Source organism: Grampus griseus (genome assembly GCF_964374135.1).
Source record: "Grampus griseus genome assembly, chromosome: X".
NCBI classification, from domain to species: Eukaryota; Metazoa; Chordata; class Mammalia; order Artiodactyla; family Delphinidae; genus Grampus; species Grampus griseus.
In genome coordinates, this window is record NC_138999.1 from 13,020,502 (window position 1) to 13,043,375 (window position 22,874).

A 22,874-nucleotide genomic window follows, 5' to 3' on the forward strand; every position below is an offset into this window, starting at 1 on the left:
GTCCTCTTAATTATTTACCTCTCTGCCTCCAGACTTCAGCTGTCATTTTCGTTGACTTCCTTCCTTTCCCTTGTTCATATAGTGAACTCGATATGCCTAAAACCAGATTCAGCATTTCTCTCCAGAGTGGCTTCTCTCTTGTTCTTGCTGTTTATACTGAGTCACAAGCCTAAAAAATTTCACCATCTTGGGCTTTTCCATTGCCTAGATTCCCTACATTTGTAATGGGATTCTGGCCCCTGTCTTGTGGCAAAAACAGCTTGCCTGCCATGCAGTCCGGGACAACTCCCAGCCATTATCAGAGGGATATCAAAAACCCCAAATGAGGGATTCTTCAGTCAGCTTCCAGTTGGTCCAGTTGCTGGTTTCATTCTGAGCTTGAGATTCCAGTTTCCTATCTGTTCCCAGTTCCTGCCCTGGTTTCTTAACCTTTTCTGCCAGAGCTCCCTAATGCCTAGAGCAGTACTTTTCAAACTTTAACATGCACCTGAATCCCTGGGGAGCTTGTTAAAATGCAAATTATGATTAAGGAGATCTGGGGTGGTGCCTGAGTTTCTGCATTTCTCACAAGCTCTACGGTGATACCCAAGCTGCTGGCTCAAGGACCACACTTTGGGTATCAAGGGCCCATAGCAACTATCTCCTAAATGTGCTTCCTTGCTCACCCTCTCCCTCCACAGAGGGCAGGCACAAGGACTGTAATGTTGCCGTGATCTCGGGGTCACACACTGCCTGCATCATTGGTCCCCAGCATAGCAGAGGGCTGGAATCCCTTCAGGACCTCATGAAAAATAGTGATTCTTGGGTTCCATCCCTGGAGATCTCATTCAATAGGTCTGGGGTATGGCCTCAGAATCTGTATTTTTAAGAAGCACTCCAGGCAATCTTGAGTTTTTTTGAAGAACCAGTGTTCTATAGACTGAAGTCCAACCAGAAACCTTAAATGTAAAGTCTTCCCCAGCAGATCCAGTCTCCTTTTTCTCATTTATTACTCCCCTCTACAGCTTTGTTCAAGACTATCTCACAGACAGACCCAAAGCATCCCCTTCTCTTTACTCTGGTTCCACCTACAAATTCTACCCACTCTATAATTCATTTGTCTTTTCTGTGTATGTTCATTGTCAGTCTACCAAGAATGCCAGCTGCTGGAAGACACAGTGCCATGCATATAGCTGGTGGGCAGAGACTTTGTCTTTACTCTCTTTGGTCCTGTTGAGTCCACCCATCCTCCCAAATTCTACCAAATGACTGTGTCCCACCCCCATATTAAAAAACAAAATGCAATTGTCTGGAAGAGTGGAAAATGTGACTCTCTTGACTGAAATAGAAATGACGCTCCTGCCCCAACACGTAAGAAAGGATGCTGAGTCACACTCCAATTCTATTCAGAAACTGGAGTCCCTGAGGACGGGGACTTTGTATTATGTTTGTTCTATGTCATTTTCATAAGTCAAAGGCATCTCATGCTCACCATTAAATAAAAAGCTAAGCAAATGTCTAAGTATGTTTGGTGATCTGCTCGAAGGCGACACAAAGTGGTAGGGATGGAAAGAGTCATTATAGCTAATTAGTTGAAATGACATCAAAATTCTCTAATTAGCTTTCTAAAACATCCTTGCTCCCAGAAGATATTAAGTGTTGAACCTCAATATATCCTCACTCCTAAAATACCATCAGAACAGTCTATAGTGTTGGGGGACACCTAACACCAACAACAGCCATGAGGAATCACTGCTAACTCTCAGCATCAGTGTAACTTACACGGGAAGAAACACTAACAGCCCAGTTGGATTTAAGAGGTGTGGTTGACTCAGCACACGGGTGTGTCTAAAGAAATAAAGGGAAACAACATCTGGGAGTCCTCTTTGTGAACCAAAAACATGCCCTTCAGACCAAACTTCTTAACAAGAATACAAGATCCATCACAATTTCACCCAAACCTGCCTCAGGCTTCATTTCACACTGCTCTTTCCCTGCCCCCTCTCTTCCAGTCTGGATGCCCTTTCCGGGCTTGAAGCTGTCTGCTGCTCAATGCCATGCTCTTTCCTTTAAGCCTCCATCCTAGGTGCATACTATTTTCTCTGTTCAAAGGGTTCTGCCAAATAGCCTTTAAGGTCAAATGTCGGGACTTCCCTGGTGGTCCAGTGGTGAAGAGTCCACCTTGCAATTCAGGGAACGTGAGTTCGGTCCCTGGTCAGGGAACTGGGATCCCACATGCCGCAGGGCAACTGGGCCTGTGTGCTGCGGCTGCTGAGTTCGCACGCCTCAACTAGAGCCCGTGCGCCACAGACTACAGAGCCCACGTGCCACAGACTACAGAGCCCACGTGCTCTGGAGCCTGCACGCCACAACTAGAGAAGAGAAAACCCACTCACCACAACTAGAGAGAAGCTCGCGCGCCTCAACGAAGATCCCGCATGCAGCAACTAAGACCTGATGCAGCCAAAAATAAATTAAATAAATAAATAAATCTTGAAAAAAAGATCAAATGTCACCTTCTCTGGAGAAAAGGGAGGGGATGGGGTGTAAATGCTGCGACTTTTTTTTTTAAAAGAAGCCAGAGTTTATTTCTATTTAAACAATACTCAAGGAACTTTCAGAAGGTTAAAAGGCCCAAAGATGCCCGGGTTTCATATAATAATATAACCAGGTTCTGGCTTTTGCTACCTCTGTTTCGAAATGCTCAGGACTACCCTGGGCAGTTCAATGCCTCACTAATTCTTCTAGTCCAAGAATGGTGAATTTCTCTGAGTTTTGGCATAATTCGTACAAGGCTGTCCCTCTGGTAATGACAACAAAAACAACGCCAGAAGCAATGATTGTCATTGAGAGGAACAAAGGTAAATGATCAGAGAAGAAAGCCACCACAGCAATTTCAAGAAGCAGAATTATGAATACGGTAGAGAACGAACAGAAGCATTTGCAGAATCTTCTTGAAAACCCTTCTTGGCATTATTCTTTGAAACCAGGTCCTCTGACTTTACGCTTGAGTAGTTGGGATCATGACGGGTCTTATCATAACATGTATCTTCATGTTATTTTTCTCAGGCTCTTACACAGTGCCTGGAAACTGGCAGGTGTTTGATAAATGACTTTCAAGTAAATGGAGGACTGGCTGCTATGATAGAACTTTTAGCCTATTGATCTGAGGTCAGTCTCTCTTCTGACTTTACTGGGCTTTTCCAAAATAAAATCACAAAAATAGTCTCTTTCAATCACAACAATAATAATAGGTTTAATAATAACAGCTGATTATTACTTGAGCACTTACTATGTGCCAAATACTATGAAGTCTTAACACGGGTAATTTCATTTAACTTCACGAATTATCCCCGCTTTACAGATGAGGAGCTTGAGGCTTAAGACATCAAGTAACTTGCCAAGGTAATGAATGAGGGAGCCAGGACTTAAGCAGGGAGTCCATGTACAGCATTATTAAGCTCTACTGCCAGTAACTCATCAACACCACTAGGCTTGTGGTTACTGACTCATTAATGGTGCTACTGATCACCACTGAGAAGCTCTTCGCCCTCTGGGCGTGTAACATTAGACTCTACTGCTGGCTGAGAGGAGCACAAGCCCTTGGGTTTACGGAAGAAGCATGGCAGCCGCCTCAGTGTTGTAAGCTGCCGTTGGAAATTTCCATGACAGCACACTTGGTGGGCCCTGGCATGGTGATGAGTGCAAGCTTCTTTATTCCTTATGAATCCTGAAAAACCAAACTTTCAGTGGCAGCGCCTGCTAGTAACTGGCTTCCTGTGATGTATCTGGAAGAGCTTGAAGAGCTTCACATAAGTCTTGAAGATTCACGCTTGTAATGTAATTATGCATTTTTGCTAAAGGTCTAAGCTTAAATCTAATAGTACCTCCTCAGTAAAGCCTTTCCTGGCACCTGTCAACTCTGTTATTCTTTCCACTCCCCAATTCCTCAGTATTCTATCTGTAACTCCTTTACAGTTCATTTCTCACTCAGAGCTTACGAGGAAATTTGCTATAAAACGCAGCAAACATTAACTTAAAATTGCAAATAGCTGCACCAGAATGCCAATTCATGTACCTTTTAGATCCAATGAGAAAATTCTCCTGGAAAAGACTACTTATCTGTGAGAGTTAGAACACAGCTGGCTTCTGATTTTATTTCTCTCTGGTAAAGGGAAAAAGAATGGCCTGGCAGATCTACAGGACAGAGCGTGTGTGCGTTCTGCTTTCTGCTCTTCCCAGATGTCAGGTGCTGAAGGTTTAAGGCAGGAGTCGTGTGCCTATTTGCCCTCAGTAGCAGTCCCTGTTCAAATAGGCAGTGGGAAGGCCGAGTGGGACCACTCACATGTGGACGCCTTGCTCATCTGTGTGCAATTTAATTCAGGGACAGACCTCATTTTATAGCAACCTTAACGTGTCATCCTAATGTATTGGAAAAGATGAGAAAATGGGATGTGAGTCTGGATTTGGAGCCTAGTATCAGAAAGATTTCCAGTGCTTTGCGGAGTGCTGCATCTGAAAAAGAGAAGCCCAAATTATCTGCTAGGACCTGCAGATTGTTGGGCGAGTCTCATCTGGGCAGAGCAGGCGGCCGGGCAGTGACTGAAGTGTCCAGCAGGGGGCTGGCACTCTCTGCCTATAAGTAGCCCGGTTCCTCTTCAGAGCCTCAGCTCAGCAGAGCTGCCGTTTGCTGGTGAAACCGGTGAAGCCGGTGACGTGCAAAGCGTTCCTGCCTATAGCATTTCAGGCTTTCTCGGTACAGTGTTTTTCTACCCTCTTTAAACCTTCAGGTTCTAAATATCAGGAAAGACGGGAAATGCCGTGTGAAAATAGCAGGCCAAAAGTTCTTAGTAAACTGCAGCCAGGGAGACTCAGACTAGAATGGAGGTAGAAGGAGTTGGTACAGAGTGGGTTTGATTCTAAGCCCTTTGGGAGCTGAGTTTTTGTGGGTGTTTTGTTGTTAACTTACTGAATTTAGAGATGTATTACATTGGTCACGTAAAGACCAGAGCAGCGCCAGCGTCAGAATAGTGACAATTTTGAATGCCATAGTCTCTATGTACTCAGAGTATTTTTATTAAAGAAGATAAAGAGCCCAGCATAGATTTTATCATCATCTTCACCAAACTGCAAAGTCAAAAGTTAAGCAACAGCATCTAAGGGCACTTTTTAGGTGGGAAAGAACCTAGAGGATGGCTCTGAATGACTGTTTGCTTCTAAACTTGGACGTGGACCATTTCGTACACTGCAACATCTCTAATCACAGTGTGGATCTCCCCACGAACGACGACTGGTTCCACCCGGGGGTCCTGTATGTCATCCCTGCAATTTATGGGGTCATCATTCTGATAGGCCTCGTTGGCAACATCACCCTGATCAAGATCTTCTGTACCGTGAAGTCCATGCGAAATGTACCGAACCTATTCATCTCCAGCCTGGCTGTGGGAGACCTGCTGCTCCTGGTAACCTGTGCGCCTGTAGATGCCAGCAGGTACCTGGCCGACAGATGGCTGTTTGGCAGGATTGGCTGCAAACTGATCCCTTTTATCCAGCTTACCTCGGTAGGGGTGTCTGTCTTCACACTCACAGCTCTCTCAGCAGACAGGTAAGTCCTGGAGGACAGCGACCTTCTCTCTGAGGGTGGTAGATGCTTCGGTAAATGAGCTACCACATCGGGACAAACAGGGTTGTTTGTGTGCAGGGAAGTTTCACTCAAACTCCCATTCCCTTCCAGGCATGTTTCTGTTCTAGGGACTACTTCTTGAGTTTGACATATTGGTTTCAGAAAGAAAAGTCAGTGGATAGCGGTGGGGGTAATCTCTGAATATAAGATTGAGGTGCATTTTCTGGAGACAGCTGATTTAGCCTTGCTTCTTCCTAACTTCTCACTCCCTGCAAAATTAATTGACTGGTGAGGAAAAAAAAAAATTCACACCTAATAGAGTTTAAACCCCAGGTAAATGTCTCTTGGAAGCAATTCAAAGTCTTCAGAGAACAGAAAAGTCCCACTGCATTTCTTCTTCAAATGTTCTTTCAGAAATAACCAAGAGGAGAAAATAAGCAGCATTTCCTTGAAATCCATTCTCTTCAGACAGTTTCACTTTTCTCACAGCTGATGTTGTATTTGGTTCTCTGGAACTGAACAGTTTGTGTGCTGGTTTTTCTAAGTATCTCTTAGGTGAAACCAAGCATTATTTGGATTTTTTTCTTTCCTTGAGAAAGCTCCATTCAAGGTTGATTTCAAATTTTAGTATCTTTATTGATGTACTTCCATATACAACACTTTTAGGGTTTTTGTTTTTTGGGCGGGGGGAGGGAGTCCAGTACAGTGTTTTATTCTGGGAAATATACATATTTGTGAACTGCATTTCTTGTGTGAACATATTGCTTAAAAATTCACATTTATTCATTCTTAAACATTCATATTCATTCTTTGAGCATTTATCAGGTGTCTATCACGTAAAAAACACTTGCTTGAAATAACCAGTCAGGAAATACCTGCAGATTGTTCACATAAATTGCTGAGCATGTCTTATGTACTTCTGGGCTCTAGAACTGGACACAGTAATGAATAGGCTTCAGACACATTGTCGACCATATGGTCAAATTAAGAAAAACTGGTGCAAGGAAACAGAGACTATCAATTTTTGTTTTAAAATCAACTGTATGTTTTGGTGTTAAAGATACAAAGGGATTTGAGAGTGTACTGAGGAAGGCATAGAAGCAGCTCTTGAAAATTTATACTCTGAAGAAAATGTCCCACATTTTAATACATAAGGTGCTGGATTCTCACTTTGTAGAGGAACAAACAGTCCCCAGGTGATCTGGGTTTGTGGAGTAATGGACAAACAAAGAGAGTGTTATCAGTATTTGTAGACATGTGTTTATACTTAGCTGCCTGAAGTACACTGCTCAGCACACACAACTTTTTCAGACTGAAAAATAATAGCCCAGGAACGAGGTTTGCACATGGCGCCCACTAGGCAGGGTTTCTCGGTTCCTGCCACTCACTCTCAGCTCACTCTAACCCTGAACATATGCCCACCAAGGCCTGATGACCACAGGCAGTCTCACTGTTGAGCCAGGGCAGGCAAACTGTGGAGCTGGCAGCAAGTTTGTGGCTGGTTACCAGTGGCCAAGGGCACCTCAGGATGACAGTCATTTTCTTGATGGGATGATGAGATTTTGGTTTCCGGGTTGGTGAGTGCAGTGGTACAGATGGCCTTTCCTCTCTTCCTGGGATGGGGTGGGGAGTGGGGGAGGGGGGAGTGAGGGAGAGGAAAGTGAGGGAGTGCAATGGAAAGATACAGCTGCAGGGAACTCTTCTCGGGGTTTCAAAGCAGACGAAATTCCCCATCAGCAGAAAGGCTCTCTCAAAAGCCAGGCTGCACCATTTGGCAGCTCTGGTGTGTTCTCAGGAAGTTTACAGTTACCGCACATCTTTCCCAAGTTCAGAAATTACTGTAAGCTTCCATATAACTAACTTTCTGTGTTTTGCTAAGGCTTAAAAAAGCTGACCTCTAACCAATTTCAACAAGAATAGGTATTGAGCTAGTTAAAATATATAAGACTGTACGTCTCATCTTTAAAAGCTATTGGAGTTTTATAACAACCTCATGAGGTTGGCAGGGCAAATACACACGCGCACGCACACACATACACACACACACACAATATCTGTATTTTTTTCTTCTCAACAAGGTATAATTATATACAGTAAACTGAACAAGTGTACAGCTCAATATATTTTCACATATTCTGTATAACAACATAACCACCACCCAGATAGAGATAAAGAACAGTTCCAGCACTCCAGGATTTTCCTTTATGTCCCTTTCCAGTTAATACCCAACCCCATAGAGAGGCAATCACTATTCTGAGTTCAATTACCATGTATTATTTTTGCCAGTTCTTTAATCTCATATACATGGAATCATACTTCTTATGCCTATCCTTATGTCTGGGAGAGTCATCCACGTTGGTGCACATAGCAATGGCTTATCCTTTTTAATTGTTGTGTAGTGTTCCATTGTATGAATATACCTCAGTTTATTTATGCATTTTAATACTGATGGACATTGGATTTTTTCCAGTTTGGGGTTGATCATAACCCCCATGATCATGCCTGTTGGGGGAACAAAAGTGTTTCTCTTGGGTATATGCCTGGGAGAGGAATTGCTGGATCATAGGGGCAGGTATTTAGTAAATATTGTCAAAGAGTTTTCCAAAGTGGTAGTCTTTATCTGATGGATTGGTCAAAGGGTGAACCAGAAGACCCTCAAAACTGGATGATCATCGCAATCATTGGGGAGCTTAAAAATATGCAAATTCTTAGCTCCCATCCATCCCTGACCCCTATAGATTGACCAGCAATGCGAGTACTCATCCCAGCCTCCCTTCTGCAGCTTTCTCTCCCCCAGGTGGACTTGAGTCTTTGTTAATATGAAAAGAATAACATTTTTCTAGAAAAGTTTATACTGGGGCACTAAAGGGAGACTTCAAGGCAGTCCCAGAAACCAGAATTCTGTGTTTCACGAAACTGACCAATTGCAGATTTGCATTCAAACCCCTTCACTATTGGTCCCAGCCTCCCCCTCATCCCATGCTATCTTCCCCTCCTTACACACATTGAGATCCTCATACACAGTTGTTACACCAACAAGTTCCTGGCTCTGCTTCCTTGCTCATGCTGAGTCACATCCACTCTCCAGAATCCTTTCTTCTTTCCTAAATAGAAGACTCTTCTCCCCAACCCATGTGATGTATGGAAGTGGAATGGATATCAACAGCCCTGCATTTTAGGCTTCTTTTATTCTGCCATTACTACCCATATAAGGGAGTCAGACCAAGTCTCTTACCTCTCTGACCTTAGTTAAGTCATCTGTAAAATAATAGACTTGAGCTAGATTATTTCTAAGGTCCTTCCGAATTTTAAACTCATGATTTTTATCTGTCATCTTGCCCATCACTCAGATTCTGGCTCAAGCCTCCTCCTTAAAGCCTTAAGTTGGACCATTCTAGTCCAGATTTTCTGGCCCTCTTCTAAACATGAGGCTTATTATCTAATACATGAATTATCTCGTGACATCTTTCATCTTGCTGTTTTGAAGTATTTCATTCGTCTTATTTTAGTCTCTCGTATATTCATTGCTTTGACTTTTCAGGTAGATTATTAAGAATGTAGAAGGCAGAGATTGCTTATATATTATATCTTACAGTGCCTCAGATGGTTTCTTGTACCTAATGGGTGATCAAAAAATATTGATTAGGGCTTCCGTGGGGGTGCAGTGGTTAAGAATCTGCCTGCTAATGCAGGGGACATGGGTTTGAGCCCTGGTCCGGGAAGATCCCACATGCTGTGGAGCAACTAAGACTGTGCACCACAACTACTGAGCCTGTGCTCTAGAGCCTGCGAGCTACAACTAGAGAGAGCCCGCGCGCAGCAACGAGGACCCAAAGTAGCCAAAACTAAATAAATAAAATAAATAAATTTATTTAAAAAAAAAAAAATATATATATATATATATATATATATATATTGATTAGGGGCTTCCCTGGTGGCGCAGTGGTTAAGAATCCTCCTGCCAATGCAGGGGACACGAGTTCGATCCCTGGTCTGGGAAGATCCCACATGCCGTGGAGCAACTAAGCCCATGTGCCACAACTACTGAGCCTGCGTGCTGCAACTACTGAAGCCTGTGCTGTAGAGCCTGTGCTCCACATCAAGAGAAGCCACCGCAATGAGAAGCCCACACACCACAACGAAGAGTAGCCCCCGCTGGCCGCAACTGGAGAAAGCCTGTGCGTAGCAATGAAGACCCAACGCAGCCAAAAATAAAATTTAAAAAATTTTTAAAATAAAGTTAAAAATAAATAAATAAATATTGACTAATTAAAAGTATGGTTAATCATCTGAAAGCATACTCTTAAAAAATATATCACACAGTCACCTGCTTCTTCTCTGTTCCTCTCTATTAAGCTCTCATTATTTGGGCAAATGAGAGAAAATCTATTCTTTGTGAGTCAGTAAATAGATTTGGGGGATGAGATGGGTTGATGGATGGATAGATGGAAAGAGGTGGATGGGTAGGAGGATGGGTGGTTGGATGAGTGGATGGGCAGATGGATGGAGAGATAGTGAATGTTTGGGATGGATGGATATTTTTTTTACATACTGGTCTTTGCTACTAGATGCCCATCTCTATACTAGGTGCCTCAGTATTATATAAGTGGAATTTAAGACCTAACAGGAAAAGAGTAAGGAGAGTTTGCGTTTTCTTTTCCAGTATAAAAGCAAAGAATAAAGGTGGATTTAATGTTAATAGCATTTATATTACATGCCCAAGTTATCTTGTGTCTGCTGCAGTATTATTACTCAGTTTTATTTCTGCTAGAATGGGGCTGACAGAATAAATCCTGTGGCCAGATGTGCTCCACTGTAAAGTGATCCGTCTTTGATTCCATAGAAAAGACTTTTCCTAAGTTTTCCCCTCCCTTGTGATTTGGAATGTGTAAAGAAACAGGAAAGTATTACATTAATGCGACCTTCCTGAAGTACAGATTCTTTGAATTCACTGCAAGGAATTTATGAGATAATGTAGTTTTCAGCCTTTCCTGACATCTAGAGCTGCATGGTCCAACATGGGAGCCACTAACTACATGTGGTTATTTAAATTTAGATTTAATTTATTATTATTATTATTATTTTGGCTACGCCACACGGCTTGTGGGATCTCAGTTCCCTGACCAGGGATTGAACCTGGGCCACAGCAGTGAAAGCCCGGAATCCTAACCACTAGGCCACCAGGGAACTCCCAAGATTTAATTTAAATAAAACTAAAAATTCAGTTCCTTAGTCAAACCAGCCACATGTCAAGTGCTCAGTGCCACATGTGATTCTACTGGACAGCACAGATACAGAACATTTCCATAATTGCAGAAAGTTCTGTTGGACAACGCAGAAGAAAGTTTGTTCTGTGCCTTGGCGTCCAAATCTCTTTCCCAGGATCCATGTTAGCTGCTTTCGTTCATTGAGGGTATCAGGAATCCCTCAGGCAAATAACGAATGCCTCCCAGCTGCATGGGCTCTTCCTGTCTGTAAAATATCTTCTATTGGAAGATGCTCAAAGATGAAGAGAGAAGAATACAGGCAACCAACGCAATCACCAGTCACAGGCTTGGGGAATTTAGGCATCCCACTGATGAAGTTTTGAGACTTTCTGAAGAATACCTATGGGGTTCACTTTCCAGTCTGCGCTATGAACTTCTGTCTGATCCTTCCATTCTCTTTTGCCAGGCCCTCTTCCATCTGCCAGTCTATCTTTTTACCTTCTTATCTCAAAATTCACCAGAGCAAACACTGCTCTAGGTAAACTCTTATCGCCTCCCATACATGCTGCCTGACTTCTCCCCTCTTTTACTTCACTTCCCCCTCCCTGATGACTGAGCTGTTCCCTCCATCTATCCAAATGCTACCAATCTTTCAGGGCACAGTTCAAGCCCTTCTCTTCCATGAAGATTCCCCGACCCTTTGGCTTTCATTGATATTTTCCCCTTTCCTAAGATGCTTTTGCCTGTACTGTTCTTTAAATATCAAATTTATCCTACCTTGTATTACTAGGTCCTTTTTATAGATGTGTTTTCTACTTCCTTCATTATATGAGACGCTCCATGGGGTCTGTGCCTGCTACAACGCCCAGGCCCACCTTACATCTAGTAAGAGGACAATAACTACAGCATGGTTGATGTTTAAGCAGCGACAAGATGATAAAGTGTAGCAGCTACAAGTAGAAGTCATTCTCAAGTTCATACCCTTATACATGGTGTTCTGAGACTCAATTTCCAACATTGGGGGAAGGAGTTCCCCACACATCCAACAAGCAATTCTCAGAACACCAGCTAGGTGTCTGAGAATTCAACTCAATTCTGACACTATTAACCCAGAGGTAGCGTCGCATTTCACAGGTTGAGGGCTCAGTCCTACGAGACTTGCACCACCCGCCACTCCCACTTCAGATGCCAGTCACAAACCTGTGCTTCTGACCATCTGGCTAAAAATCAGAGGTCCCCATGACCCCCTGTCCTCAGGTTCCATTAATTTGCTAGAGTGACTCACAGAACTCAGGAAAGCATGTTGCTTATTAAATCACTGGTTTATTGTAAAAGGGTACAATACTTTTATCCTCAGGAACAGCCAGGTGGAAGAGATGCATAGGGCAAGATACAAGGAAAGGGAGCTTCCTGGCCCTCTCCAGGTGCCACTCTCCCTGCATCTCCATGTGTTCACCAACCCAGAAGCTCTCTGAACCTTGTCCTTTTGGGTTTTTATGGAGGCTTCCTTACGAAGTCATGATTGATTAAACCACTGGCCACTGACAACTGATTCAACCTCCAGCCACATCCCCCTCCTCAGAGGTCTGTTGAATCACGAGTTGAATCACTTGGTGACCAGCCCCCATCCTTAACTGCTTTCCCGAAGTCATGAACATAACAAAAGACACCTTTATCACTCTCAACACACTTAGGAAATTCCAAGGGTTTTAAGAGTGTGAGCCAGGGACTGGACAAGACCAAATGTATATGAGAAATATGTATTTGGTCATCTGAATGACCAAATATATATTTCTTATAAATCACAATATCTCACCTTGTTTGACACAGAGACCAAAAGAGGTGATGGAATTTGGCCTCGTCACAACAAATTCAGAGTAGAGTCACATTAGAACCCTGGTTTCCTCATTCCAAGTCCCAATTCCTTCAGGGAAACTGAAAACTTTTCTTCAGAAACCATCAAAACAAAGTCTGATTCCATTTCCCTTCTCTGGGCAGTGGGAGCTACTGATCCTGAACTCTACTGTTCTGTGGAAAGATACCCTGAGTGATTCCAAGTTAGCCCTCTTCTGAGGGGATCACCCCAGTCATTCCAAAGCTCCTCTACTGTTCTAGAGTCCAGCTTCACTGATCCCAAGGAGACTGGCCATTTCTCACAAGGGAGGACAATTTAATGTCTCGTAAAGCAACTTTCCCAGGAAGTCTATCTGTTGAAGGAGTTTACATGAATCACCAGTCCATGACTTCTCTAGGGTATGATTTTTCTGAAGCATACGCTGCCTCTCCAGAAGAAAGCTCAACTCCTGTGTCCCCATGGGGAGGGACCTGTCACAGCTGCTGGCCGGCTCTGGGAGTGCTCAGAGGGCGGGCGCAATGGGAGGGGGGGTTCCCAGCAAGACTCTTTGAGTTGGAGTGCTATGGAGATAAGGGCAGCAAAGAAGTCTGACCTTGTCTCTCACACATTGTCTTTTAAAGTGGTAGACTTTTATGTGATTAATTATCATTTTTGGCGACTTAAAATGCATGGAGGCGAGACAGGTCACATGCTTAATCATGAAACATAGAGCATAGACTGAAAGGGCTCCCTGGTGAGGTGTTTTTGAACTGTGCTTCTCAATACCATCCTTTGAAAATAGACTAAATTTGCATTTTTGCACTTGTAAGTCCTCCTAGTGTGTGGGGTTTGCATAAATTCTCTCTTAATTAAAACACATGTTTTACAGAATAAAAGAAAAAATTTTTTCTTCATTCCTTTTTCTACTTCCCTGTAATAGATCAAGGGATCTTTTTTATTACAGTCATCTTTGAAATTCTGGTTATTAAGTATTGGATTAGTATCTGATATTTGCTGCTACATGAAATGATTTGATTTCCCTAGGAGCCCCTAAGAGGCTGCAGGTTCATTTTACACATTAAATGTCACCTTCTGTAGGAGGTCTTTGTTGGCCACTGAGACTAAAGTAATGACCAACGCTCTTCTATCATCCAGTTTCTTCTTTCAGGTTGATTGAGGTGTAACTTACACAGTAAACTTTTAGTCGTGCATTTCTATGAATTTTGACAATCTTCCACAGTCATGTAACCACCACCAGCACAATCAAGATATAGAACATCCCATCAGCCCCCCCAATTCTCTCATGTCCCTCTTTAGTCTATCCTCTTCCTCCACCCAGGAGGGAATTTTTTTTTCCACATCCAAACTTTCTTTAGTTTATAACCTTCATTACACACTAAGTTGTTCTTACAGAAAATAAAGCTCCTAGAAAAAGTAAAAGAAAAGAAAGAAAGAAAGAAAGAAAAAATCTCCTGGCAGCCACTGATCTTTTCCAAAATATATGAATGACATCATACAGTGTGTAGTTGTTTGAGTCTGGCTTCTTTCAACTCATGTTGTTGCATGTATCAGTAGTCCCTTCCTTTCTATTGCTGAGTCCATTGCATGGCTAGGCCACAGTTTGTTTATGCATTCTTCAGTTAATGGCTATTGGGGTTGTTTTCAGTTTTGGATGATGATGAATCAAGCTGTCATAAACATTCACATACAGTTTTTGTATGGATGTATGTCTCCATTTCTCTTGGATAAATATCATCCACTATAATCTTTTTGAGAATTATTTTGTTCATTTGTTTGTTTACTTGCTTACTCTCTGTCTCCTACCACTAGAATATAAGCTCAAAAAAAAAAAAAAAAAAAGAGAGGCTATGGCATTCATTAGCATATTCACTGACACTAGGACAGTCCCTAACCTGTAGTAGGTGCTTGATAAGTGTGTATTGAACACATGAATAGATGGATACATGAAGGAAGGAATAAAAGAATGAATGAATTCTGGTAGGTTCTACTATCCGTGTTGCTGCAAATGGCAAAATCTTACTTTTTTATGGCTGAGTAGTATTCCAGTGTGTGTGTGTGTGTGTGTGTGTGTGTGTGTGTGTGTGTGTGTGTGTGTGTGTATGTATATATATACCACATCTTCTTTATCCATCCATTGATGGACACTTAGGTTGCTTTCATATCTTAGCAATTATAAATAATGCTGCTGTGAAAATTGGGGTGCATGTTTCTTTTCAAATTAGTTTTTTGGTTTTTTTGGATATATGCTCAGGAGTGGAATTAATAGGTCATATGGTAGTTCTATTTTTAGTTTTTTGAGAAACCTCCATACTGTTCTCCACAGTGGCTGCACCAATTTACATTCCCACCAACAGTGCAGGAGGGTTCCCTTTCCTCCACACCCTCGCCAGTATTTGTTATTTGTGTTCTTTTTGATGACAGTCCTTCTGACAGATGTGAGGTGATATCTCATTATGGTTTTGATTTGCATTTCCCTAATGCTTAAGGATGTTGAGCACCTTTTCATGTGCCTGTTGGGTGATATGTTTTTCTATAGAGAAATTAGAAAGATACCTCAGTCTTCTCGCATGGTTGATTCAAATTGACTTATTATTAATGAGAGGTTAGAAAAGTTTCTTTCAGCTTCATAACTCATTATTGGTAATGTCATATAAGTGTTTAAGGTTATTATCAAATGTTTAAGATCATCTGAGAAAGACACTATCAAGTTTCTTTCCTATACGGGCTGTAAAATTTCACAGCATTTCACGTTTTCTTGTGCCTTGAGTAATCTTAAATACTCATTTAATTGATGACGCCCATTAACCAATTTGCCATGGATGTCTTTGCATTATGAATTTTAAGTTACCTTCATCAATGTTGGTATTTTGTGGGTATGCATGACATGAGTGACTTCACACAAATGTATTTGCTATTTGTAACTTGGCTATAGGTTTCTGCCCTATAAACACAGACACTCTGATAACCTCAATTTTGCTGATATATTTGGGTTTTTTTTTTAATTAATTAATTAATTAATTTTTTTTTGCTTCATTGGGTCTTCGTTGCTGCGCGTGGGCTTTCTCCAGTTGCGGCGAGCGGGGGCTACTCTTCGTTGTGGTGCACGGGCTTCTCACTGTGGTGGCTTCTCTTGTTGCAGAGCATGGGCTCTAGGTGCATGGGCTTCAGTAGTTGTGGCACGCGGGCTCAGTAGTTGTGGCTCACAGGCTCTAGAGCGCAGGCTCAGTAGTTGTGGCACATGGGCTTAGTTGCTCCATGGCAAGTGCGATCTTCTCGGACCAGGGATGGAACCCATGTCTCCTGCATTGGCAGGCAGATACTTAACCACTGTGCCACCAGGGAAGTCCCTATATTTGGGTTTAAATCTACCATTTTATTATTTGGTTTTTGTTGGTCTCACCTGTTTCATAATCCTTTTTCCCTCCCTTCTTGCTTTCTTTTCAATTAATTAAACATTTAAATTATTCTATCCTCCCCCCACCTCCTGACATGAATTTGTTAATTATACAAACTCAATATTCTTTTAGGGGCTACTCTAGTCTTTACAACATGTATCCTTGACTTATTAAAATTTACTATAAATTAGAACTTTCCTACTTCCCAGACAAGGGTAATAGGACACTTTAACTTCATTCTAATTTCCTCCTGCCTTTTTTTTTTGGTTATTGTTGTTCTATATTTCAACTCTATCCATTTAAACCCCACAAGACATTATGTTAATTGCTTTTACATACTTACATTTACTCACATATTTACCTTTAGATTTATTCCTGTATTCACCTTTTCTCGCTCTCCACTCCTTCCTGCATCTCTGTGACATCATCTGAGATTATTTCACTTCTGCCCAAAGAACGTCCTTAAGTAGTTCACTTAGTGTAAGTCTAATGGGGATACATTTTATGGTTTCATTTGTCTGAAATTGTCTTTATTTAATGTCATTTGGAGAGGATAGAATTCTAGGCTGGCTGTTCTTGTCTTCCCCACTTTGAAGTTGCTATTCATTGTCCTCTGACTTCTGCTATGAAGTCAGATGTCAGTTTCATTGTAGCTCCTTTAAAATTATTGATTTTTTTCTCTTTGACTCATTTTAAGATGTTTCTCTTTATCTTTGGTTTTCAACAGCATTACTATGTTGCACTTAGGTGTGGTTTTCTTTGTATTTTTCCTACTTGAGATTCATAGCTTTTTTTTTCAACCTGTGGCTTGATGATTTTAGCCACATTTGGAAAGTTCTCAACCATAACAACTTCAAAGATTGTTTCTGACCCATTCTCTTTTTGCTCTCCTTCTTTATGCTGTCTACATGTAAATAGAATAACTGCAGGTTAACTTAAAACTTTTCAAGTTTTTTTCCCCTTTTGGTTGTTTTTGCTTTTATTGATGCAGGCAATTTCATACTTCAGTCAGGCCTCTGTGACTGGGAACTATTTTAAACACAATTTCAGTTCACCATTTTGCCCATACATTTCTATTACTTTTTCTGTGTTTTCCATCCTTCTGTCTCACTGTACTTCACTCTGGCCATTTTCAGCTCAAAAATTCTCTCCAGTTGTGTCTAGTCTGCTTCTGAAGCTTCCATTTAATTCTTAATTTCAGTTACTGTATATTGCAATTCTAGAATTTCCATTTGATTCCATCTTGTTGCCTAATTTCTTGAATTAGTCCCAATATATTGTAAAATCCCTCTTTGGTAACTCTAACTTGTGGAACCTCTATAAATCTGTTTCTATTATATATTTCTTCTCTTGTTTTTCGACCATTTTGTTTTCTCTCCCAGTATATGAGGCAATTTTTGTTTGACAACTTGATTTTGTATATGAAGAAGTGTAGATAATTTGGGGCTCTGGATAGTATTATCTTCCAGAAAAGATTAGCCTTTGCTTCTTGTGGGCAGGTAGGAGGTGGCGGTGTGTCTGACCTTGTCAGGGATTGAATAGATTAGAGGCTGGGCTTGGTCTTTGTGAGAACTGGTCTATTTCTGGTTCAGTGCTACTACTAGGATGTACCTCTTTGGGCATCTCAACTGTAAGCCTGGGGTGTTTACCCTGGCTTCTCTCCTTTGTGGGCCCTGAACTCCATTTATTATTCCCCTTCATCCTGAAACTGCTAGAAGCTCTTCTCAGCTCTCAGTTTCTCTTGGTGCTGCTTGAAATTTGGTAAATGCCTTAAGGGGAAAATGATGCTGAATAATAGCTTCGTCTCTTTGCACTTCCTTTCTCTCCAGGATTTTGGCCCCTCAAATCCTTACTGCCTTGTTATTTCTCTGATGTTTTCAAAGGGATTTTCTAGCTTTTCATTTCTGGAGAGTTGGTCAGCAACAAGCTAGGTTGCCATTATCAGAAGTGGAAAATCCTGTACCACCTCTCTTAAAGACCTGATCTGCTGCCCACCAAGCTATCCACATCCCAGTTCCTCTAAAGAGGAGTCCAGAACTACCTAGTCAGACCTTTGAGATCAGCATTCAGAGAGATCAGAGAGATCAGCATCAGCATTTAATTGCTCAAATTAAATCAGCAGTTTAGATGCAGAGAAATGAGCTCTGGCTAACCTCAAAGTGAGTAAGTCAGGAATCTCAGCTGAGGCCTGCGGCAGTGGACACTGCCAAGTATTATAGGTACATCAAAGCCTCTGGGATCTTTCAACTAGGCCAGGTCTCTTAGCCCCAATAAGCAGGAGCGAGAGCTGACATTTAGTTATGCAGTGATTGATAAAAGCTGCAATTTTGTGGGAAGGACAGCGCCAAAATGTTGCTAAGATACGCTTCTTTAAACTTCAGTTCTTTATTACTTTTTCTTTTTTTGTATTGTACCCAGACTAATTGGCCAGTGGTGATAGCTAAAGGTTACATAGGAAAGAAATAGGGGGAAAACGTGAAATGCGGCACATAAAGAAATCTATTTCCAGTGTGAGAAGAATTTACTTTGACAATAGATAATAGGTCCATGTGACTCACTTATTTCTATGCTGTCTACATATAAATAGAATAACTACAGGTCAACTTTAAGCTTTTCAGGGTTTCTTTATTCTCTTTGGTGGTGCTTGTTTTTATTGTCAGGCAATTTAATACCAGGGTCAGGCCTCTGTTATGAGAAATACTTTAAACATAATTTTAAAACAATATAAAATTATGTAAAAACAAAATTACAGTAGTTTATCCGTGAGAACATATGGGAAATGCTTATTTATTTTAACATAAATGGCGGACAAAACAGCTTGTTAAGAATTTCATTATCTTTTCCCTCTCCACTTTAAATGATTGGAAACATCACAGAAGAGCAGAAAAATCAGAATTTGGCATCTTTTCTTTCCTAGATTGTCAACAGAGGTGAAATTGAAGGTTAAAATGATGGGTTCAGGAATACATATATATACTACGAGATGAAGATAAATGTGGTCAGTATTTAGTTTTAAGCATTCTTCACTTGTGCTTTAAAAAGCCTGCAAATCCGAAGTGCTGTAGACAAATATAAGTGACGTGGGGATCCAGAGACGGAGGTTCTACTCTTGGTTTTCAGCTAACCGGCTGTGGGAACTCTGTGGGCACCAGTTTCCTCTTCTTTAAGTTAAGGAAATGGGACTTGAGGATGCCTAAGTTTTATATTCCATAGTTATATATAAAGCAGGTTTATAATCAAACATATTCTCATATGTCTGTACCATGATGACAGCAGGGCATATACCGACCTAGCATCATCTGTTCTGAGTCTTCCACGAAGGAGAATATACATGTGTGAGTGTCATTCTCTTGTTCTTTAAGGACTTTACCTGGATGTATCTCAGTCCCTCGACCAGATTTTAAATCCTTAGTGGCCAGGGACTTTTATATCCATAGTGCCAAGGAGAGCCTGAGATACTAAATTAGTATTTAAATGTGCTGACAGATTGACTAAGTATCCTGAGCCATGAGTGTTTAATACTGGAAGACCAGTGCCAGAGGTTAGTGGCCTGTAGTCTTCACTATCACGAATTAATAAGCCTAATGGGCGGTTCAGTGTGAAATGCAAGACGGGCTTTCCTCTGTCTAAAGAAGGAACCACCAGCTCCAGTGTGGACAGGCAGAGAGCAACAGAAACGTGAGCCCTGGCCACACATTCAGTGCACATAGACCAGGGACCGGGGAACCTTTTCCGTAAAGGGCCGTATAGTGGATATTTTTGGTTTTGTGGGCCATGAGGTCCCTGTTGCAACCACTCAACTCTGCCGTTATAGCGCAAAAGCAGCCATAGACATGATGTCAGCAAACGGTCATGGCTGAATTTCAGTAAAACCTTATTTATGGACACTGAAATGGGAATTTCGTGTAATTTTCACATGTTGTGAAGTATTCTTCTTCTTTTGATTTTTTCCCCCAACCATAAAAAATGTCAAAACCACTCAGCTTGTGGGCCATATGAAAACAGGCAGAAGGCCAGGTTTGGCCAGCTGGCCTTAGGTTGGTGTCCCTGATATACAGGCGTGTACACACTTGCTGAGGTGGTCATTTAGCAGAGAGAGTTTCCTATTTAGATGGAGTGGGACCTAAGGGGATCCATGACCCCTGTCCACTTAGCCAGGACAGACTTCCTAGGGAAGATCATAAAGACAGATCATACAGCTGTGTGATGCTTTACGGTATGAGGCACCATCATATCAGGCACATTAGCTTTTGGATCATCAAAAAATTGAGAGTCAAGCCAACGTTTTTAAGCCACGTGTCTTTTCCAGCATGCCTGGGTCCTCTGTGACACTAACAGTTGTTTAAATGAAGAAAATGAGAGTTTTAAACCCAGACTTAGCTGGGTTCCAGCTCCCATAGGAGGGAGCATCTTTCCATCATGCGCTCATGTAAGCAAGTCACCTTAAAATTGCTAAAAAGGGAAATTGTGCTCAGGGAGAATCATTTCTTCAGTACCCCCAGGGATTCTTCTGGACTTGAAATGGTTAGAGAAATAGGATGTGTTTGGGTCACAGGAGATCTCTTGGGAAAAGCCTAATAAGATGGTGTCCTTCAGACTGATCTGGGGTAAGTGGACTTGAGAGGAGGATTTGGCTAGGAGCGTGGCAGCAGAGGAGTGGGTTATTTTGAGCATTGTGAACCCATTTCCTTACCTGCAAGTAAGACAATACAGGCCAGACAAATTGGGTGCACAGTTCTAGATTTTTAATTTTAATTATATATTTGTTCAATAAGCAAAATAGGCATAAAATGAACAAGACATAGACCCAACACTTAAGAAACTCAGAGTCCTGTGACCCAGGGTGCATGAGCCTTTTTAATTTCCAGGATGGAATAAGAGAAAATGTCACGGAGTGTCCAGGGCTTATGCTTCTCTTGACCTCTTCTGTACCTAGTACAGGACCGTGCAAAAGTAGGTGCTGAAGATATGCTTTTGATTATTAAAAGTGCTAGTTTTTGAGGAGTGGGGATGCTTCGCTTCATTTAGACGGGACGTGTTGCGCTGGAGCTAATCCTAGGAGGGATCTGTGAAGGCAGGGGCGTTGTCCTCTAGTGACCACCAGGGCTCCTCAGAGCTAAATGGACATGGTGCCCAGAGAGGCCAGCTGGTATCTGCAGAGCGCCGCCTGCTGGCTAGAGGAGTCATGGGCATCTTGAGGCAGAAATGCTTAGGCTATAGACTCTAAAAAAGATCTCAAATTGTATGCTCTGGATTCTGCCCAAAAGACAAAGGAAAGTTGGAAAGAAATATATCAAAACATCACATGTAAGACTTATGGATGATTTTCTTCTTTTTTTTTTTTTAAGAATTCTCTGTCTAAATTTCTACAATGAACTGTTAACACTTTTATATTAAATTTTTTAACTGAAAAAAGTTGTTCAAATGAACTAACTTCCTCTAGACCACCTTCCTTGACATTGTCTTTGCTGAATCAAAGCAAACTTTTCCAACTGGTTCTTAAGATACCCCCCAAATTTCATGGTGACAGACTTACAAACTCTTTTTCCCTCCCTCCCTCCCTCTTCCTTCTTTCCTTTCTTCCTTCCCTCCCTCTTCCTTCCTTCCTTCCTTCTATTATGTTTTGGAGGTTCACATTTAATAGAGCACTATTCATAGTAAGGATAAATTCAAAAGCATTGAATTTTGTTGAAGAGATGTCTGAGTTTGAGCTCTGATTCTTCTAATTGTCAACTGTGTGACTTTGGGCAAATTATAAGCCTCAGTTTTCTGATCTGTAAAAAGGGATAAGGGTATTTACTTTTCATATTTCACAGGACTGTTGTAATTTTTGTCATGGTGAAATGAAATAATGTGTTGACTTCTTTATGAAATGTTAGAATTCCCAGTCAAAAAAGTGAGTGTACCATTAGCATGATTGTTGTTTCTGTTCATAAGGGAGCTAAGAGAGTGTGGTTGAAATCTCACCTGATTGATGTTCTAGTGGACAGTCACTTGAAAAGTGTTGGGAGCTGTACCAGGCACACAATAAGTGCTAATAAGTTTTGGTTAAATAAAAATTGAAAAAGAAAACGAAACTGAGACAGCCTGCTTATACAGAAATAGCTTATTATGGAAGTGGGATTAGAACACGGGGCTCCCAGTCTCCCTCCAGTCCCTCTCTCTCCCTGTCTTGGGCTCCTTCACCACTAGCGTTTACCTCCGTGATGCTGGCAGGATCAGCCTTCTGGGCCAGGAGACCTAATAAGCTACAAAGTTGGGTCACCATATCTCCACGTATAAAACCTCTCACAAAAGGTTATTTAGATATAGTGCTCTTAAATTTTTATAATTAGCCACAATGACTCATATGCCATGATGGTATTTTTGAGCTTTAATGATTCTTATTTTGAAATTAAAAAAAAGATAATGTATTTTACTGAGATAATTTAGAAACTTAGAAATTCTTTTTTTTTTTTTTTTTTGCCGTACGCGGGCCTCTCACCGTTGTGGCCTCTCCCATTGCGGAGCACAGGCTCCGGACGCGCAGACTCAGCGGCCATGGCTCACGGGCCCAGCCGCTCCACGGCATGTGGGATCTTCCCGGACCGGGGCACGAACCCGCGTCCCCTGCATCGGCAGGCGGACTCTCAACCAGTGCGCCACCAGGGAAGCCCAGAAATTCTATTTTTATCCTCAATAATTTGAAGTATATTTAAAAACTGAAATTGTCTCATTTTCTGTATATGTTTGATAACTTAACTGGACCAGGGGAAGAACTGACATACTGGATGCGGTTGGTGGACCCCAGAGGTCACTTACAGACCTGGGCTTCC

General features: G+C 41.7%; 1 protein-coding gene across 1 annotated transcript in view; it reads left to right on the forward strand.

Annotated features, from left to right (window-relative positions):
• Positions 1–5,171: 5,171 nt before the first annotated feature.
• The window catches only part of GRPR (gastrin releasing peptide receptor), a gene marked incomplete at both ends in the record, with an annotated part of 31,204 nt that continues 13,501 nt past the window's right edge, over positions 5,172–22,874 (forward strand). The window contains one exon of the mRNA XM_082681861.1: positions 5,172–5,584. Within this exon, the coding sequence (XP_082537987.1) occupies positions 5,172–5,584 (413 nt within the window). The remainder of the gene's footprint in view (positions 5,585–22,874) is intronic.